At 55.8% G+C, this 20,072-nt stretch overlaps 1 protein-coding gene across 8 annotated transcripts in view; it reads right to left on the reverse strand.

Moving 5' to 3' along the window:
• Window positions 1–20,072, reverse strand: part of PDE2A (phosphodiesterase 2A) — a 92,607-nt gene that overhangs the window by 18,581 nt on the left and 53,954 nt on the right. For 5 of the 8 annotated variants that reach the window (XM_082340618.1, XM_082340620.1, XM_082340617.1 and 2 more), the window contains 4 exons: window positions 12,771–12,860; window positions 9,322–9,410; window positions 2,151–2,260; window positions 1,336–1,391 (listed from right to left, as the gene is read on the reverse strand). In XM_082340618.1, the coding sequence (XP_082196744.1) occupies window positions 1,336–1,391; window positions 2,151–2,260; window positions 9,322–9,410; window positions 12,771–12,860 (345 nt within the window). Of the gene's footprint in view, window positions 1–1,335; window positions 1,392–2,150; window positions 2,261–9,321; window positions 9,411–12,770; window positions 12,861–20,072 lie in introns of those variants that run through there. The other 3 variants (XM_082340621.1, XM_082340622.1, XM_082340623.1) reach the window with 3 other exon arrangements.

The following is a 20,072-nucleotide window of genomic DNA, read 5'->3' on the forward strand; positions in this document are numbered from 1 at the left end:
CCCCCAGACCCCTTTCCGTCAACAGAGGTGGGCGACCGAGTCACTGCCTCCCACGTGCACCTCTGCACAGTGCTCCTAGTCCCGGTCCTCCTCCAAGCCACCAGCTCTGGTACAGATTGGGACCAAAGGAGGGAGCGAAGCTGCGCTGAGAACGCGGTGCCAACAGCAGATCCGTTCCCTTCGGGAAACAGAAGCTGGGGGTGGGGGAGCAGCTTTCGGGAGAAACCAAGGGGGCCGCATCCCCCTCAATCAGGCAGATGGGGCGCCGAGGAGACCAAGCCAAGTAAGTATCCCTTCCTTCCTCTCCTCTCCCCGCGGCCGCCCCCCACGCCCACCGCCCTCCCCCGCCAGCAGCTGGGGAAAGGTCAGGCGCCTCGGAAACCTTTAATTCCGTTTTAATGAGGTCGGGAGGAGTCCCCCCGCCGCGGGCGCACCGAGACCGGCTCATTTATCTGTCCGCGCCCCTGCTTGGGGTGGCGGCCGCCTCCGCGGAAGTCGATCCCCAGTGAGGGCGATTTGGGGGCGCTAACCCTCCGGTTCTTAGGACTGGACAAGATTTTGAGCGCCCACTTCCACACGGGAGGAGAGACTGGAAGAACCTCAAGAACCCGGACTCCGCAAAGCTCTGCCAACCCCACGAGGGAGCCCAAAGCGGGGAGCTCCGCGAGGGAGCAGCAGGGGGGCGCCCTGGCCCGGACTGCCCGCCCAACTCCCCCCGCTTAGGGTTCCCACCTTCTAGCTGAGGCCCCTGCCCCTCCGTCACCCGCCCCAGGAAGCCCGCCCCGTTGCCTGGCGTCTGTCCCACCCTCGGACATAGGTCTGGCTGGGGCTGGATGCCTTCCCAGGAGCCCTGCCCCGTGGGCCTCCTCTCCTTAAGCCGCCTAGCTCCAGCCACCCCAATCTCTGACTGACTTTCCCACACTGTCTCTGTTGGTGTCATATCTGCCCATCCCTCCTCAGCGCCTCTCAGTCCTTTCCCACCTCGCTGCATTCGTGCCCTCTTGGGACACTGCCCCCAACCCATCCTGGAGGATGCCAAAGAGGAAGTAGGGTCAGGGCCGTGTCAGGGGCTCCGTGGTGGTAAGAGTTCAGATGGGGCTTGTACATCCTTCCGCAAGTTGCTGACGGGGCCTGCGGCTTCATTCTGCCCATTCAAGGTGGGGCAGAGGGCTCCTCCCAGGCTCCTCCCAGACCCCCATTTTCCCCAGCTCCAGCCCAGCATGCTATTCTCAACACGCACACACACACACACCCCAGTGGGGCTCCATCCAGTGCTCTCTCCCTTGCTCCCTCCCCTGCTCTCCTCCCCCCCATCCTACCCACAACTGCTCTTACCAAGATGACTGCTGCCACAGCCCCGGCCTCCTTGTCCACCAGCGGTATGACCAGCACTGAGGGGGAGAGGGCAATGAGGTGGTCCTGCGGGGCCAGTGAGGCTCAGAGATACTGAGCCAGGACCCAGGGAGGGAGACAAAGACACAGACAGACAGAGGCCAGGACAGAGACACAGAGAGACCCAGAGACCCGGAGAGACAGAGAGATGGGTCTTGAGGCAGTGAAAACAATGACCACAGCAACGACCCCTGCATAGAAGGAAACCCCCTCACTTGACAACTTTCTCGTGATCCTCCCAGCAACCCTGGGATGGAGGGAGGCAGGTAAGGCTGAGCACCCCTATTTTACAGATTGGGAAACTGAGGTCCAGAAAGGGGAAGTGACTTGCCCAAGATCACACAGCAAGTCAGGTCTCCTGACTCCCAGTCTTGTGCACTTTCCACATCGAGACAGAGGACAGAGACCTAGAGAGACTGAGACATGAGGCAGAGAGACATGGCGGACAGGGGGCATGGAGAGGAAGAGAAAGAAAAACAGACAGTGACAGAGACAGCATGACAACTACAGCCCGTCTAACAACCAGCACAAGCAACACCCCGTCAAGGTAGGTTCTGTTGTTCCCATTTTACAGATCAGGAAATTGAGGCTCAGAGAGGTTAGTAGCGCAACAGAGAGAGAATTAGATGGCAGGTTTGCTAGAGACACAGAGCAAGAGAAAGGAGACGGAGAGATGCAGACAGGGATAGAAGACAGATATGCTCTGGGGAGCAGGGGCCACAGTCCCTCCCTGCCCCTGCCCAGCTCCCAGCCCTTACCTTGGGTGTCAGGAGCCAGTGGAGCCACCAGCCTGGCCAAGGGCTTCCCAGGCATGTCCGAGGGGCCCAGTCCATTGCAGCCCAGCCGCTTCCGGGAGATCACAGCCTCTCTGAAAAGAGGATATGATTCTACCTCTCAGTCCCTGGATCAAAGAGGAACAGGCCCCAGCCTGGGGACACACAGTGGGCTGAACCCTGCACATCTGAGAGGATCTGGACAAGTTGACCCACTGCAGGGTGGATATGAGGAGGGCAGAAATAAAAGAGTCTCGGACCCTGACTCTCCCCTCCCAATGTAGAGGAGCAGGCAGCTACAGTCTGGCCTCTGGTGCCTCCTGCTGGTAGATATGGGAAAGGCACCTTCAGGATCCCTCACAAATCCCCCAGAGCGAGTAAAGCCAAGGCTCAGAGCTAGGCTGTCTGGGTTAAAACCTGCCACAGCTACTACTTGATCTTGGGCAAGTGACCTAACCTCTCTGAGCCTCCCAGGGAGAACTAGGGTGAAGAGAGTAGAATCCTAAACATCAGCATCCTCAGAAAATCATTTTGGAGCAACTTTTGGTGGTAAGCACAGGAAGGGGACTTCAGGAGTTTATTGGGCAATGCACGTCCAAGCAACTGACATAGATGAACTCAGAATTCGCAGTGATCCTATGGATTAAATATTACCATCATTTCCATTTTTCAGGTGGAGAAACTAGGGTGCTGAGTGGTTAAGTAACCTGTCCAAGGTCCCACAGCTAGTAAGTGGTAGAGCCAGGATTTGAACCCAGGCATTTGGCACCAGAGCCCATACTCCTAACCAGTACACTAGAGTCTTCCTAAAGACCTGAGGGGGTTGAGCCTCCAACAGGGACTGGCGTGAATGTCGAGGAGGCAAAGGGCATAGGTGTGATGGGGGGGCGGGGGGAGGTGGGAACTGAGACAGGGGAGGCTGCAGTAGGAAGAAGAATGAATTTCTCTCTGCCCTCACCACACATCCCACCCCCACTCTCACCCCATCCCTGCCTCTGGCTCTTCCTGCTTAATTAAGCGCCTGATTTTTCACCAAATGTCACTCCCTAATGATTAATTGTCCTGGGTTCTTCATCCCTCATGCTGCCTCCACTTAATTGTGTTTGTAGGAACTGCCTGGCCTGGAGAGAAGAGAAGCTTGGGGGCCTAGGACTCTGGTGTGTGCATGTGGGGTCACTCAGGGGAGCCCAGCAAAGGTCAGGTGAGGAAAAGAGAGGGGGCAGCCTGCAAGTCACCAGATCAGGAGGTCACAGCAGCTAGAGAAATCGAGGACCAAAGAGGTTGAATGCCTCAGTCAAGGTCACGCAACATTCTAAACCCAGCCGGTTCACTCCTGGCTCCTTGGTTCAGAATCTACAATAACCAGTGGTGTCTCCCACCTTCCAGCCCTCACACCTAACCCTTTAGGCTCCTGGAGGGCTGGGCTCCAGTTCTGAGCTGTCCAACTGTGCCAATCACCCTAGGAAGGAATAGGGAGCTAGGGTGGCAGGAGGCAATGGCAGCCACTTTTCCTGGTGACTACGTTGATAAAGGCTGGGGCTTCGTGGAGGCAGGGGGCTGGCCTTATTGACCTTCAGCCAAACCCCTTCTAGTGGACCCCACCCAGTCACTTGGCCTTGGACAATCTGGTTATTGGGCAGCCACAAGGGGGCGCTGGTCCCTTCGCTTCTGGTCAGTAAGCGCCACAGCTTCATCTCACTAACCCTTGACTCCTCTCTTCCCACCCCCAGACCGTGGGCTGCCTTGGCCTCTCCCCTCCTCCTCCCGGGACCCTAATGAAGGAATTGCCCTCAGCCTTTCTTCTCTTCTGCACAGAACTCCTCTGTGCTCATGGCCTCATGACTCTCCAGCTCCCCCGTCTCTTAAGCTCCAGACCCCAGATACCCAAAGGCCTCCTGGAGGTCTGCCCTGGGTGTCCCTGAAGTTGCCAGAGGCCCCAAATCCCGACTGGAACTTATTGTCTCCACCACTTCCCCCGAAGTAGCACAACCATCCACCGGGTCCCCTGCGGCTTGTCCACAAACTGTCCTAGCTGCCTCCCTCTTCTCACCTCCCCCATCCAATGGGTGAGTCACCTCCCATGCATCTCTCATAACTGTCCCCTGCTCTCCATTCCCAAGCCACTGCCCAGCTGAAACAGAGATACCTCTCCCCTGAACCTGCAGCAGCCTCTCCCCTCGCCTCCTGCCTCCTGTCGGGTCCCTGAAGTCCATCCCCCCAACCAGAGCCAGGGCAAGTGTTCTCAACTAAAATACTCATGGGAACATTCTACTTAAAGTCATTCCACAGAGTGGTTATTTATTCCAGAGTCCTTCTGGGTCAGGTTCCTTACTGAGGACTAAGATAAGAAGAGGAGTCATGGTGTTGTGCGGGGAATGATGTACAGACCCACACTTGAGTGCAGGGACAAGGGCTCTGAGAAAGGAAGGAAGAGTGGGCCCCAGCCTACCCAGGTGCAGGACAGAAGTGGGGTCAGAGAAGGCTTCCTGGAGGAGGAGATGCCTGAGTTGAGTCCTAGAGGACAAGCAGAGCAGACAGGAAAGGATGTGCAGGCAGAGGGAACTGCATGGGCAAAGGCTCAGAGGAAAGAAAGAATGTGTGTCTGCTGGATGGTCCAACAGCAAGGAGGCTGGTGTGGCCAGACAACAGGGAGCAAGGCTGGAGAGAGTCAGGGCCCTGAGGAGCTGGGCTTGATCCTGAGGACAGTGGGAGCCCTGAGAGGGACTTGAGCAGGAAAAGGTGAAGGTCAGGTTCAATTTCAGGCTGATCGTGCTGGCTGCTGAGTAAAACTCTCACTGGAGAGGGAGAATCTGAGAGACAGAAACCGGGTCTCAGTGAGGGCCCTGTAGTCTCAGCGGTCCCTGGACAGCAGAGGAGAGGCTGGGCTGGGGCAGGTCAACCTTGACTGGGTCCAGATCTTCCACCAAGCACTGGGGCCTCCAAGGATCCTCCATCCTCAGGAGTCCCCACACCTTGGCACCAGGCCATGCTCACCTCAACCCACCCCTATATGAGCCCTTTTCCTCTGCCTCACCCTTCCCAGAACTGCTGTCCCCCTGGAGGTTTCAAAGATATCGGAAGGGGGAGGGGACTCTGAGGCTGTGTTTCCCCCACCCAATTGGGGCTGGGGGCTTCATCTACTGCTCGCATCCCCTATGACTTCTCCTCAACTCAGAGCCCCTGCTCTGCCTCCTCTCCCCTCCTGATGGCCCCCTCCCCTGCTAGGCTGATGTTGGGGGGTGAACCTTGATGCTGGGGTCGGCCCAGCCAAAGCCCAGGGCCCGCTCTCCAGATTGAAGGCTAGTGACTCAGCCCTGGGTGCCTGGGTGGTCGTGGGCTGCCCCAGTGAAGATAAAGACAGATGGGCACAAAGTGGGGAGAGGAACAGGCGTGGATTTTATGACAGTTCCGTCCCTTTAACAACTATTTGCTTAGTGGAGAGTACAGTCAATGGCCTGGAAAGAGTGCCAGGCCCTCTTCCACTCCTCTGAACCCCTTCTTAGGTGAGGCCCCCTCCCCTTGACTGAGCCGCCCCCCTCTCCGGGGGCCTCAACCTCACTCTCACCCTTTCATCTCTCTGGGAGACGAATTATGATTCAGGCCAGGACCCCGGACCCTCCTCTCTCTCTCCCTCTCCCTCTCCCAGAATGTGAGACTCCAGAGATGGGAAAAGACTGTTCTCTGTGTCCCTTGAGACAAGTCAGAGGGACAGACAGATTCTGCAGTGATTGGGGACCAGGTCAGCTCTGAGGAAGAAATTTCTCGAGGTTGGGCCCTGGGCCCCCCAAATGGTAGCAGAAGGAGACAAACAGCTGGGGCCGGTGTGGGCGGTATCTCCGTTGCAGCCTGAAAGGCCCAGATTTCACTGCACTCAGCAGCAAATAATCAGAGGATTTAAGATGGCAGGAGACACAATGAGAAGAGGAAGGCGGCAGGGCTGGGGACTGAAATAGGCTGGGAGATTGGGGCAGCAAGAAGAGTGAGGCAAAGGCTTCCAGGAAGCCTCTCACCCAGGCAGCCCTCCAGGATTCTCTCCCTCCAGCCCTGAAGCCCCCTTGCAGCCCTCAGGGTTCATAGTGGGACCATCCCTCAGACATCACAGTGTCCCATCTTATCACCACACAGAAGCATAGACTGAGGCCCAGAGAGAGTGCATGAGATTGTGATTGCAGCCATGTTGTCCCAGCTCCCAGCCCAGGGTTCTTCTCGTGGACAGACCCATCCCTGAGGGAGGCTACCAAGACCCAGACACCTTTTCTGAAAACTGGATCCTCCTTAGTGCCGGGGATCTACGGAGCAGGCCTCCTAGCGGCCCTCTGGCTGGGCCGTGGCAGAGAAGGGAAATGGGCTGGTAGAGATGGAGAAGGTACAGGGAAGGACTTTGCAGGGGAGGAAAGAGCACGAGCCAAGCACAAGGAGGCAGGGAATCTAAAACACACTGGGGGGTGAAACGGCATCCGTGAGCCCACGGAGGGGTACAGGGCAGTGGCAGGAGAGGCTGGGTAGCTGATGGGGCCTCCTCACTCCCCCTTGGCCCATCTCCACCCTGCCTCCCCACACCACCCTGGGCCCTTATCTGTCTTTATGATCCACCTCCACTTCACACCTGCTGCTGTTTGCCAGCCCTGCTGGCCCTCCAGGGCTTCCTGGAGGAGTGCCCCCTCCACTGGGCATGGCCAGAGCTCAGGCTCCACCTCAGCCCGGGGCTGGTGCCTGGTCTCCTGATGGGGCCAGAGCCACAGAGGCCACCTTTGGAAGGACCCTGGTAGGGAAGTAATTTTCTCAAGGTCACCCAATGAGTAAATGTGTTGGGACTTGGTGGGGGGGAGGGCAGTCAGCAATCATTAAGCTCCTACTGTGTTCTGGCATGGGGCTAAGCCCTTGGCAGCTATGATCTCATTAAGCTAATAGACAGGGCCCACTGTTAGCTCCATTCCATAGATAAGAGAACAGGTTTGGAAGGGGATACAGTGGGGCAGGGATGGGGCCGGGCTAGAATCCAGGCCTGTCTGACTGCCATTCAAGTGCTCTTGCCTCTTCCACAAACCTCAGTCTCAGCCTGAGCAGAGGAGGTGGGCTCACCACCAGACACATGGTGGCTGTGTGGGTGTGCAGAGCACAGATTTCAGAAGAGAGGACTGGCCTGAACCTTCACCCCCAATGCTTGCTGGTGGGACGCCCCACTGCCTCACCCCTCTTGCCCCCTCACCCACCTCACCTCCTCGGCCTCCTGGGATTTCTGAGTCCCATCTCCCAGCAGGCCTCCCCATTTCCACTCAACTCTGGGCTAATTGCATTGGAACATTCACTTTTAATTACTTTTTGTGTGTGTGTGTACCTTTTCCAAAGGCTTTACTGAATCCGAGGTGGCTGGGGGCGGGGATACTGAAAGGGCTGCTGATGCAGAGGATCTGAGCCCCCTCAAAGATGCCTGGACCACAGGCGCCCTCCCCCACCTCCATCCCATCCCCAGCTCACAGTAGAAAGCCTACGGGGAGCATCACAGGCTCAGGAGCAGAGCAAACCCTGAAGGATGCTCACCTCTTGCCTTCTGAGCCCACGATCCTGCATCCCTCTCCCAAAAGAGCCTTCCCAGGCTGCTTTGAGGAAACTTCCTGGATCGGACAAACTCATATTAAGCAAAGTTCTTGAGGATTAGGGGCTAATTAGGGAAGGCTCAGAAGGGACATTATAGGATTTTTTTCCCTTAAGATTCCAAAGACCTCCCAGCCCTATCCTGCTGTCTTATAGATGGGACACTAGAGGCCAGAGAGGGGCATGGCTGGTTTGGTTCACACTGTCCTCGAGGGGAGGAGTTGTCAGGAGATGCTGAAGGGGACAGTGTCACCCACCACCCACCCCATGAGGGAATCGAATGGGAGAACAGGAGGTGGGAAGGCTCAGAGCTATTGGAGGGGAGCCAGCCCCTTCCACGGGGAAGCGACAGAGGAGAGAATAGCATCAAGGAATCCAGGGTTCCGAGTGCCAGGGGGGGCCTCAGGACCACCAGCATCCCCAGCATCAGGACCTCTGGCATTCTTTCCACGGCCTCTGTGAAAGGTGAGTATCTTGCCAGCCTCAGCTACTACCTGAAAAAGCCACATCCCTGACTGCTTGGCCTGTTGGAGTGGAGTGCTGCCTTCTGGTAACACCCCCGCTGGTGTCCACTCAGCCCTCAGCTCCTGACCCTGTGCTCTCTGGGCCCACAATGGCCCTGCGGTGCTTAGAAGGCAGTGCCCACGTCCTCCATGGCCTGCCCTCCTCTGAACCAGCACCCCTGCCCGTCAACACTTTCTCATTGGACAAGCTCCACTTCCCTTCACTGTCCCCTAGACAGCCAGGAGCCAGGAGACCGTGTCCCAGACCTGGCTCTGCCTCACACCAGGTATGTGGCATTGGACACGTCTCACGATGTTTGCCCATCTGGAAAATAGGGAGGCTGAATTCAGTAAGCTCAGAGGTATCAAGGGACCATAGGGTGCTGAGCCCATGTTCCTAAAGTCTGTGATTCCAATGTTCTATCATAATGAAAATAAAAACAGACATTTAGCATTCATTATGGATACAGTTTTAAGTGCATTACATGTGTTAAACTCATTTAATCATCCCAAGAATCCTCCCATAATAGTACTATGAGGTAAGTACTATTATTATTGCCATTTTACAAGCAAGAAAATCAGGACACAGGGAGGCTGAGTACCTTGCCCTAGGTAGTAAATGGGAGCTGGGATTTGAACCCAAGCGGTCGGGCTCCAGAACCCACAGCGGGACGCTGCTTCTGATCTCCCTGTTCTCAGAGTTGACACCATGCGGGTCCAGCATTCTGTGATTCCGAATTCTATGATTCTGTGAGAACCTGCCAGGCAGTTCTCGTAGCCTGCCGGGGTTCTAACCGATAAACTGTAGCCCCGATCTTCTGAGACTTGCTCTGAGGAGGCTACAGCGATTTAGAACAGCTCTCCAGGAGAAAGCCTACCACTTGGCGCTTTCCCTGTGCCATCCACTCCCCCAACACAACACAAGAGAAGACAGTGGACCCGGCCACTGGAACCCCACCTGGCAGGGAGGCTGAGGTCAAGGTCAGATGGGGAGGGTCAGACCAGACCTTGTGGTCACCCTTGACTGTGTGAGAGGCAATGGGTGGAGAACAGCTCACCGCACTTTCCCCTCCTGGGGCAGCTCATGGGGGGGCTCCTCACACACCAGCCGGGATTCCCCATCCAGCAGGTAGGTGTAGACAGTCTCCTAGGACAGAAGGCACTCATGAGATCCTGAGGAGAAGCCCTCCCAGCTGCCCAGTCCCAGCCTGACACAGGTCTGGATGACAAGTTCACGGGCATCTGTTTGTCTTTACTCCCCAGGTGATCCTAAGTGCAGTCAGGGTAGGAAAGCTCCCTTATGACCTCAGCACCTCACTCTCTCCTCTTGGAGGGGTTCTGGGCAGGCAGTGACCCATCACCCTGCTGGCTTTCCTTACCTATCATCCCACATCCAAGGCGCTGGGGAGGGTCTGAAGGGCTGAAGGTACAGACAAATCCCCCCAACCCCACAGCCCTGAGATATTTCCCTGCCAAGACTCCAGCCTCAGCAGACAATAACTGAGTGTCCACTCAGGGCCATACTGCAGGAGAGGCTCAGAACACCCTGGAAGCTTCCCTCCTACCTCAGATATACAAACAACTCTACAAGAAATCACAAACTGTGACCCAAGCCAGGAGGACTTCCTGGAGGGAGTGACTTTAAAGTTGTAACAGGAGTGGGAATTAGACACATTCAGGGAGTGGGTGAGGCACAGAAGAATGGCTCCTGGGCCAAGTAATAGATATGTAGGTGTAAAGGGCCCAAAGCATTGACAGCCCTGATGGTGGGGGCAGCAGGCACTGGAGGTGGGCTTGGGGTCAGCCCAGTGCTGAGCTGGAAGGGAGCTGGGGGAGGGTGTTAGGGGGAGGGGCTGCTGCTGGGGAGGGAGGGGCTGGTGAGCCCTGTGAGACAGGAGCTGATTTGTATTTTGGAATGATCACTCCCCAGAGTGAGATCAAAGCTCTGGTTGAAGAATGGCAAGCCTGCAGCTTGTCAATCCGCCCTCCCCAAGGGCCCAGAGCAGTCCTGCCTTCTGTTCCAGACCATGTCCTGGCAGAAGCACTTGCCCTCACTGACCCACAGGAGAAAATCCACATTCCCTCCAAGCAGGACTGGCTACACTTAGGGACCCACAACCAACACAACCTGCAGAGCATCTCCACTGCCCGCATTGCAGGTGATGAGGGAGACCCAGAGGCTCAGCAGAGCCTACACCCCATCGAGGGGGCACCCTTGTGCCCAGCTAAGTATCCTGAGAGGCGTTGTTTTCTCAGTGGGAGAATGGAGGGCTCTCCTCTCTGCTAACTGTATCAGAGAGGGCTTCTGGAGGAGGTGACATTGGAGCTAAATGTTAAAGGCCCACCCTCAGTAAGTGTGGAATCCTTCTCAGCAGAAGCAGTTGCCTTTCACCACTGTGACAGTCCACAATCCGGTCAGACACTCTTGTTGCCTTTGGCTGTCCCCAGCCAGCCCCTCACCCTCTCCCAGCCCCCAGGAGATATCCCAGTCTCGCTTCAAGAGACTCTGAGCCAAGCTTAGTGGTGGCGTGGGCCGGAAATGATAGGGCCTGAGGAGAGTGAGAAGGGCAGACACAGGAAGACCTGGAGCCCCTCTGTCCTCCTGGGTGAGGGTCTAGTCGAGGAGCTCAGGGATGAAGAAATCAGTGGGAAGGAAGCCACCCACGCCTCATCTGTCTCCAGCCTCCTTCTTCTTTAAGCAGCCTGGGAGGGGCCTGAAGGATTTGGCCCCTCAAAGAGGTTAAAACACTACCCAGCACCCAGGGTCACACAGAGAGTCCTGCCCTGGCAGAGAGAGGGGTGGGCAATCTGAGGGTGGGAGGCAGGGAGGAGCCTCCCCACTCCCTCACTCACAGCCCTCTGGGTTAAAATTAGTTGAGTTTACTGCAGAGAAGGAGGGAACCATTTCAGACACATCAGCACCATCTGCATTTGTGACTGCCTGCCACAATGGGTGCTGATGAGGGAGCCAGGTGCCAGCAACTCCCCTCCCTGGGGGCGGTGGGGGGGGGTAGGGAGACCCCTCCCCCATCTCCTCACCCCTCCCTAGGGGTAGAGCAGACCTCCCATCTCCCCACCCCTTTTTGGAGGGCTGAGCCCCTCCATGCAATCAAGGCAGCAGGGCTCCGCAAAGTCAGGGCTTCCCTAGCTCATACAGGTCTCCGGGGTGGGCCAAGGCAGACATTTCCCACTGTCCCAGGAACCTAGTCACCTGGACCAGAGCTGTCTTCCCAACCCCCAGCTTTGGGGATACGATTAATCCAGTACAGGGCGTCTATGCTGGCACAACCACCAGGCATCCTGCCTGTGAAGACCAGGCCAGTCACATCCTCCTCCCCACTCCCACAGCCTCGCGGACGCTGACCTGCCAACCTCCCCACCTCCTCTTTTCCAGATGTTTCTCCACCCCAGGCCAGATGTTGCTTCAGTCCCATCTCCGGGAGGATTTATTTTGGGAGCCAACATACCACCCACTTCCTACCAATTTCACAGTCAATAAAGCTCACTCATTAGCCCTCCTCCTGGGCTCTGAACTTCCAGGAGGTTTTGAAAAGGCAGAGCTGAGGAAAGGGGATGGAGGTGCTTAGGTGCCAAGCCCCATTTGTTCCTGTCACGCTGTGTGACCTTGGGGGAAGTGCCCTCCCTCTCTGGGCCTTGGGTGGTTCATCCATCCAGCAGATTCAGACACAATGGGCTCTGCTGGTGGCTGATGTCTAGAGTAGGGGAGGGGACATTCTAGGCTATGGGGACTCAGTTTAGGCATCTCCTCCTCTATGAAGTCTTCCATGCGCCTTAGGGTAAGTCACAGCCTCCCTCCCTGGACTGACAGTCCCTGCTTCCCTCTATCCGGCACAACTGAGACACTTCTGCTTTGGGTCTTGAGGGCCAGTTTATCCATCCTACTGCCTAAGGGATGGACAGTGGCCACTGGAGCCAGGTTGGGGAGTGGCCTGGGGCAGTTGAAGAGGGTCACAGTCTCCCCAAGTCTGCAACCTCATCTATGGCGTTGGGATGGGTCAGAGAGAAGCTTAAAGGTTTCTAGAAGACACCTTGTCCAGCCTCCTGACTCCAGACAGGACGCTTTAACTTGGCACAGATCCATTCATCTAGGCTGAGCCCCATTTCAGCACCTCCCAGACCTGGCATCAAGGAAGTTCTTCTGCATGTCTACTTTCAATCCTTCCTGCTGTACATATTCCAAAGCCCACCTGACTCCACTATGTCCTAGCTATTATCCTAGGTGAATCCACTCCATTATCTGAGACATGATCTTTCCAATTAAGCTCTAAAGCCCTTTTTGTCCCAGACATTCCAGGATTCCTATATAAGTTCATTTTGGGGGCTTAGCTTCAGTCCTCCTCCTCCAGGAAGCCCTCTCAGAACACTCACCCAAACCCTTCATGGGGGGAGGGGGGGCCCTGCTTCTTTCCTTCTCAACCCTGTAGGTACAGCAAGGAGCTGGGCAAAGGTTTAGGGGGGCAGGGGAAGCGTGGGACAAGGCACCTACCACTCTGGGGAGCACAGCTGACAGGGCCTCTCTGACAGCCCGTTGCAAGCCTGCAATGTCGATGATGGAGCCCAGGCTCAGCAAAGCATCCTGAAAGAGAGGAAAGGGCAGTGAGGGCCTTTTCCAGGCAGGCCAGGGCAACCCCCCTACCCAGGCGGCTGGGAACACAAATTCCCAGCTTAAACCAGAGCCCAAGGCTCGCAGACACTTGAATCCCAGGATCTTAGGATCTCAGAATCCAACCAGTCTTAAGGCCCTAGAATGTCCAAGTCCCCTCATCTTACAGATGGGGATACTGGGGCTCAGAGAAGGGCCAGGGACTTAGCAAAGAGCTCACAGTGAGTCAAGAGGTCAAGTCTAGACTAGACCCCAGGTCTCTTGTCCTTCAGACAAGGACAACTCAGGAAAGCAGGGAAAGTACAAGCTTCCACATCAATACAAAGCAAAACAAGCAAACAAAAAATCCCACATTTGAATCCTAGCTCCACTATTTATTAGCAGTGTGCATCTTGGTCGAGTCACTGAGCCTCAGTCTTCTATCTGTAAATTGGGGCAACTGAGGCTATCTCCCCCTACAGGCTAATGTGAAGATAAAGTGAAACTGAGTCCTAGAAGTGCCTCACAGGGTGCCCGCACACATAGGTGCTCAGCTAAACATTTGCTGAATCTGGGTCCCACTCAGTTTCCTGAGGAGGGAGGTGGTTCACACAGTCTCGTTTGTCAGCCTAGTGAGGGGCTGGGAGTAGCAAGAATCCAAGGGGTGCATGAGCCCACAAGATGCGAGAAACACAGGCCAGCCCCTGGCAAGATAGAAGGGGAAGGAGAAATCAGCCTTGACTGCCTCACAGCCTTCCCGTCCCAGGAACAGTCCTTGCCCTTGGAGAGCCGGAACAGAGACAAGAAAGGTCCCTGCTTCTCGCTCTATTGACTTGGCCAGAACCATGGGGATCAAAGAGAAAGGTAATGGAACAGAGGAGCCAGGGCCAAGGCAGAATTGTGACTCATACCATCCACTCAGCTATGCCTTCCCCGCTAGCCCCTGGAAGTTCTTTCTGATGTCTTCCTTGTGGATGGCTGAGTTCATAAAGCAAAGTGATTAACTGTAGGATGCAGGACACATGGTGTGGCCCCATTCTTGTGAAAGTGATATGAGATTGAGGGTCTTAGTGGACCACAGGCTCAGCATGAGCCCGTAGTGTAAATGTGGCTGGCAACATATTAAAATGCTGAAACTGCAGGCCGTATTAATAAAGATCCATTAGCCTAAATAGGGAAGATGAGAGTTCCTCCACGTCCAGGGGCTGATTCGATCATCCTCAGTGCATTGTGTCCCAGGTAAGGACAAGATGAGACTCATTCAGAGGAGGTGACCCATGTAAGGAGGGAACTGGAAATCAAGTCCTGCATGTGACTAAGCTTGGAGAATCTAGGGGTGCCTAGTCTGCAGCAGAGCAGAACCCAGGGGTCTCAGTATTTGACTCTAATATCTCAGGCTTTCCTGGGCAGGGGGACTGGACTCTGTGGCCCTGGAGACAGCCTGGAGACCCATAGGATTTCACAGGAGGCTGGCCTTGGCCCAGTGGGATGAAAGAACTTCTTCCAGGCAGAGCCACGCTGCACAGGCAGAGGCCACCAGGAGAGAGAGAGGAAGTGAGCTCCCCATACCTGGGGGTATGCAAAAATTGGCTAGATGCCCATTTTTCAGAGTGGCTACAGAGGGGAGTCCTGCACTGGGGTCCAGATGAAGCCTAGGGTCTAGGCATCAGCTCCAGATTTCACCTTGCGTCTTCTTGGCTTCAATTTCCTCCCCTACCCCCCCTCCCACTCCCACCCAGTCCTTTGTTGCTGGATGGGGGGCAGTAGTGGGCTTTCTCCCCGAATGCTCACTTGGCATTGCTTTCTCGAACCCCCAACTGCTCTTTTATCCCCCTCACTGCTCAAGTGAAGACACATTTTGGTCATGAAGATGTGTCTCCATCCTAGGACATCAGAAGTTGCACATTCCAAACAATACAATCCCCAAATTGGATCAATTGTCCTTTGACCCTTAGGCACTCCTCATCACAGTTCACACACCCTCAGCACCACACATACCCAGCCACACAGCCATAAACCTTCACATCCTCTCAGAAACGCCCCAGCCTGCCTTCCGACACCCTCCAGGTACACGTACATGTTCACACAGGTGCAGCTACTTCCTTATGGAGTCACAGGGCCAGGACTCAGCAACACCTGCACGCACAGTATACACATGGGCTATTGTGGCCTTTCAAGGTCAATTCTGCAGACTAAAGCAGGGAGGAAGAGCTGATGCCCCAAATAATCCCAGAATAAAGTCTGTCAACCCAGGCTCCTCAGACTGGGGTTCCCAGGGCTTGGCTCCAGAGGGTGGTGCTGGTTTAGGTCTGTTCCTGCCTGGAGACAGTGGGGATGCACAAGCTAAGCCCTGAGGGGCCCTGCCCTCCAGTGGAGTTTATGTGTATAGTGTGGAAGTTGGAGAAGAGGGGCCAAGGTGATGGAGTAAGCTCTCATGTAGGGGTAGACATTTCTCAAAGCCATAGGCTTAGGACAGCTAAGTGTCCCCATTTGACAGATGAAGAAACTGAGGCCCAAAAAGAAGCAATGCCCCATCTGTGGTCAGCCAGCCAGTCAGGGCACAGCCAGGTCCAGAACCCACGACTCTGGATCTCCAGCCTCTCTCTTGCTCCTGCTCTGCACCCGACCCCCAGCTCCCTCCTCAGGGGGCTTAGAGAGAATAGTTTGTCCTTTGTTCTGATTGGTGGCTCCTCGACCTGCCCTTTACTTGGATTGGGGAATGCCCTGAACTGTCCTTTACTGGAATTGGTGGGTGCCTGTCTGGCCTTTGCTTGGATTGGTCAGTTTTCTGTGACTCCTCAGGCAGAGGGCAGGATAATGGCGGTGAGGGGGGAATGGGAAAGGAAACTTGGGGAGAGTTGGGGCAGCAGCAGGGAGGGGGCCCTGAGTGGGCTGGATGCAGACATGACCTATGAAGCCCAGTGCTCTCTGCCTGGAATCCTTCTGTCCACCCACCTCCGGGCCCCGCCCTGCCTGCCCCAGGATGGGGGCTGTTGAGTGCAGGAACCACAGCTGGGAAAGGCCACTTCATACCTGGCCTTTAAGACTTGCTCACATGCCACCTTCTCCTTGAATCTTCCCTGATCTCAAAGCAACTTCACCTCCTGCATCAACTCAGGGAGGAAATAGCTCAAATTCCAAAGTCCATGGGGGGCTCAGAGGACAGAGTGGCTGCCCCAGTGAAAGGAGAAGAGAATCAATGGGGAGCAGCTGAGAATGGAAAGTAGGAAAATTCCCAATTTGGAGGCCCAGGTGGGGACTAACAAGGCTCAAGTCAGAGGTTAAAACCCCAGAAATCTTAAAAAGATGAGGAAAGGAAAAGTACAAACAGAGCCATACCTGTTCTCATGAACGTCTACACATGTCATACATATACATATACATACTGCCATGCACACACCCTCACACAAACACGCACACACACGGATAAAAATGCAACCCTATATACAATGCACACATAAATATGCACTTAGGCATGTACACACACGCACATGCAAACACACTCACACACACACAGCCAGGCTCAGGGTGAGGTGAAAGAGGTCACATTTCCTGCTTTTGCAGCTTTTTTGAACAGCCATCAGTATAAATATCAGCATAACAACCAGCAATCCCAGACCCCAGAGGAGAATCTGTGGTGTGTAGGAAAGAGCAGCGATTTCCAGTCCTGTCCCAGATTGACTGCGGAAGCTCTGTGTGGCCTTGGTAGGCCCTTTCCTCTTCTGAGCCTCAGTTTCCTCATTAGTAAAAATGGGCCCTTCCAGCTTGCAACATATAGTTCTATGATTTTGTGTTTTAATTCAGTGAGGATGGGTGGATGGATATGTGAATGGATGGATGGATGGATGAGTGGGTGGGTGGATGGATGGGTGGGTGGATGGAGCCTTTCTACTTTCCCCAGCTCCCTACCTGCAGCTGTATTGTTGGAGGTAGGTCCACTCAGCACTATAGACAGTGCCACTCCCACACGCTGGTCTTTCACCTCAGATACCAAGAAAGGGGAGTCGGTTCTGAGTGAGGGCTCCTCTGGAGCCAGCGTTGGGGCTGGCTCAGCCGTTCTGCACTCATTTGGACAGGGGAGAGGGTCTGGACAAAATTACTTCTAACTCCTTAATGGATTATATGAAGCCAGAGACCTTGGCCTTATCCCTTCTGGAGCCACTAGCACAGGCACGGGTGGCCTTCTTGAAGGTCAGTGTCACTGTCACAAGCTAGTTTCCTGCCTTGTCTCCATGAGTCTCTATGTCTTTCCCCACCTCCATTGACCCTTCTATTGCTCTCCCTGCTGCCTGGAACCTAGAGCCCACCCCTCGCTCTCTGGAGGGAAGCCTCCTAGTGCCCCCACGGCGGCCTAGAAGAAGGTAGTAACATCAAACCCAGCAGTCAGGGGCCTCCTAAGACAAGCTGTGTTACCGGGACTGGCCATACATACTGATTTGACCAGCTCTGCCTGTGCCAGGTCCCCTGTGTGGCCTGGGGTTGCGGGCGCTCTCTCTCTCTGGGCTTTGGTGTCCCTTTCTCTAAAGGCGGGACCTTCAAGGTCCCCCAGGACTTTGGAGCCCCTCTCCCTCTCTATTCCTCTTTCCTTCCCTCTGGGGCTGTGTCTCTCTCTCAGGCTCTGTCTCCCTGATCTCTCCAAGTGGGTCTCTCTCCTTCTCTCCATGCCTCCCTCAGTTGACGCCCATCTCTGTCACAGGCTGCTCTCCTGTCTCGTCTCCAAGAGCCTCAACGTCTTTTCCCACCTCCAAATCCTCTCTCCTCTCAGATGGCTTCTGCCCTCTCGCTCCTGTATGGTTCTGTCCCTCCCCCCAACTCCTGGCTCTCCTGCCCACTCCTCCCCCAAACCTCTAAGTGGTTACCTCAAGAACTTGGGGAGAAAGCCCCTGACCCAAGATGGGCACCCACAGGACGAGGGAACCCATGAAAGTGGCCATGACGAGAGAAACCAGGGCTGCCAGGGCAGATGCCATCTATTCTTCTGCTTCCTGCCTCCCATTCTGGTGGGCACTATACACAGTCTCTTCTCTTCCCAGAGAGCAGGGCCTTCAAGGGTAAAGGAGCACATCTGTCTCTGAGCCCAGCGTGTGCCTGGCACTTGCAAGCCCATCTGCTCCACCGGGGTGACTGGCAGAGCTCCCCCAAAGGAGGCCTCCTGGAGGCTCAGGCCAGAGAAGCCCCCGTGGGCTGGGCTTCAGACCCCAGCCGAGCCCGAGCACCCCAAGCTCACTCTGTGACTCTCACAGTCCTCACAGCGTGCCTGGCCCTGTAGAATCAGAAGACAGCAAGGAAGCACGAGAGGCAGCCCCTCCTCCTCCCTCCCCTCCTGCCGGCCCAAACCTGCCGCCCGCCCAGGAGCTGCCTCTAACAGACACTGGTGCCTTACATACGTGAGGAGCTGCCCAGGAGTGCTAAGATCTTGCAGCCCCAGACCTCCCCTCAACAAGGCTGAGCTGGACCAGGGGCAGGAAAATAGAGGAAAGAGGCTTGGTGACCCTTGGTAGACCTGATCTGAGGAAGCGGCAGGAGACCCAGGCCACAGTTGGACAAGCTCACATGTCAGGGCCCTGCCTGAGTGGGGCATCAGGCTTTGGGGGAGAAAAGGCACCTTTCTCAAGCACCTACTGTGTGCTAGAGGCGTCCATCAGTGGTTCTCAAACTTGACTGTGCACCAGAATCCCCTGGAGGGCTTGTTAATATCCGGATTGCTGGCCCTACCCCCAGAGTTTCTGATACAGTAGGTCTTGGATGAGGCCAAGAATTTGCATTTCCAACACATTCCTAGATGCTGCTGCTGCTGCCGGCCCAGGGACCACACTTTGAGACCCAGCGACACACACTCTCTCTAATCCTCCTTCCAACCCTGGGAGGCACCGGTTCTGACCACCCCGATTTAGAGGTGAGGAGACTAAGGATCAAAGGGGAGGGGCCTTGCTCCGGTGAGAAGGACCCAGCTTCTGGCAGCAAGTCCGTGTCACTTCCACCACATGAGGGGGGACTCCTCAGAGAAGGTCCCCAAAGAAGGCAGAGGCAGGCGTCCTGAAAGGAGTGAGGGGGGACAGTGGGGTGACATGGGACCGGGGTGTGTGGAAGGGGCCTCTTGGAGCTCAGGGGCCCAGCCCTAAAGGCAGGACCTGCCCTTCCCCCTTCCTCCTACCTCTCCTTCTCTTCCTCTCCTCCCTCCTCTGGGTCCCCCCTTTCCCCTCCCCCACCCTTCGCAGACTCTGGCTTCAGTTGTTACTCCAACAGGGCCGCGTCTCCAGCCTCCGAGCCACACTGGAGACACGTGCACTGTAGAATACACCTGAGCCTGGTCCTGGCGCTCCCCCACGCCATGCCCCGACCTCCCTGATGAGCTCGGCCCCATCCTGCTGGCTCCTTCCCTCCAACATTTACAGACAGCTCTTCCCGGGCCCCTCACCATTTCTAAGCCAGTCTCAGCTTTTACTCTAGCTCCTACCTCCTCCAAAATGCCCTCCCAATTGTCCCAGGCCCCCCTGGATTCCTCAAGGGCTAGGTTTGGTGTTGGATGAAGGAGGAGAAGGGGAAGGAATTGGGGACGGAAGGCAGGAATTGTATGAGCAGTCAGCTCTCCGAGGACCTGACTCGCTGGGCCCCCTCAGTCCCTAGCACAGGGTCTGGAGGGAGGAAAGGATGGGGTGAGGGAACAGCTGAGTGGGAAGAGGGAGGGAGGGCAGAGCCGAGTGTGCGAGGGGGAAGATGGCCTTGGGGGGGTCCAGGACAGGCTCAGGGCTTCTCCCGTAGCCCCCCACGTCCTGCTGCCTCATCCACATGGCAGAGCCAATAGCTGCCTCCACCCCCATTGCCCACATTCTTCTCGATGCCAGTCTTCCTCCCAAGCACATCAGTAGCATCCCCTCATCACTGCTGTCCCAAATACCTGATGCCTCTACTGTCCTTGATTCCTGGCCAAGGGCCCGTGTGGGCAGAGTTCGGCACAGCGGGCTGGCAGGTATAAGCTGGCTGTGAGTCAGTCATACCACAAAGGAGAAGCCTGGGCAGGAAGGAGGTGAGCTCCCCGACCCCAGTGGTGTGCAAACAAGGACAGGGGCCCTGCTAGGGAGTCTGTGTCATGAGAAAGGACTTGATGAGCCTGGCTGGCCTTCAGCTCTGGGTTCCATGACTCTTTTTTTTTTTTTTTTTTGGTTCCATGACTCTTAAAGTCTTCAAACCCTCCTCAGCCTCACC

This window comes from Balaenoptera borealis, assembly GCF_965194805.1.
Source record: "Balaenoptera borealis genome assembly, chromosome: 11".
Lineage (NCBI taxonomy): Eukaryota > Metazoa > Chordata > Mammalia > Artiodactyla > Balaenopteridae > Balaenoptera > Balaenoptera borealis.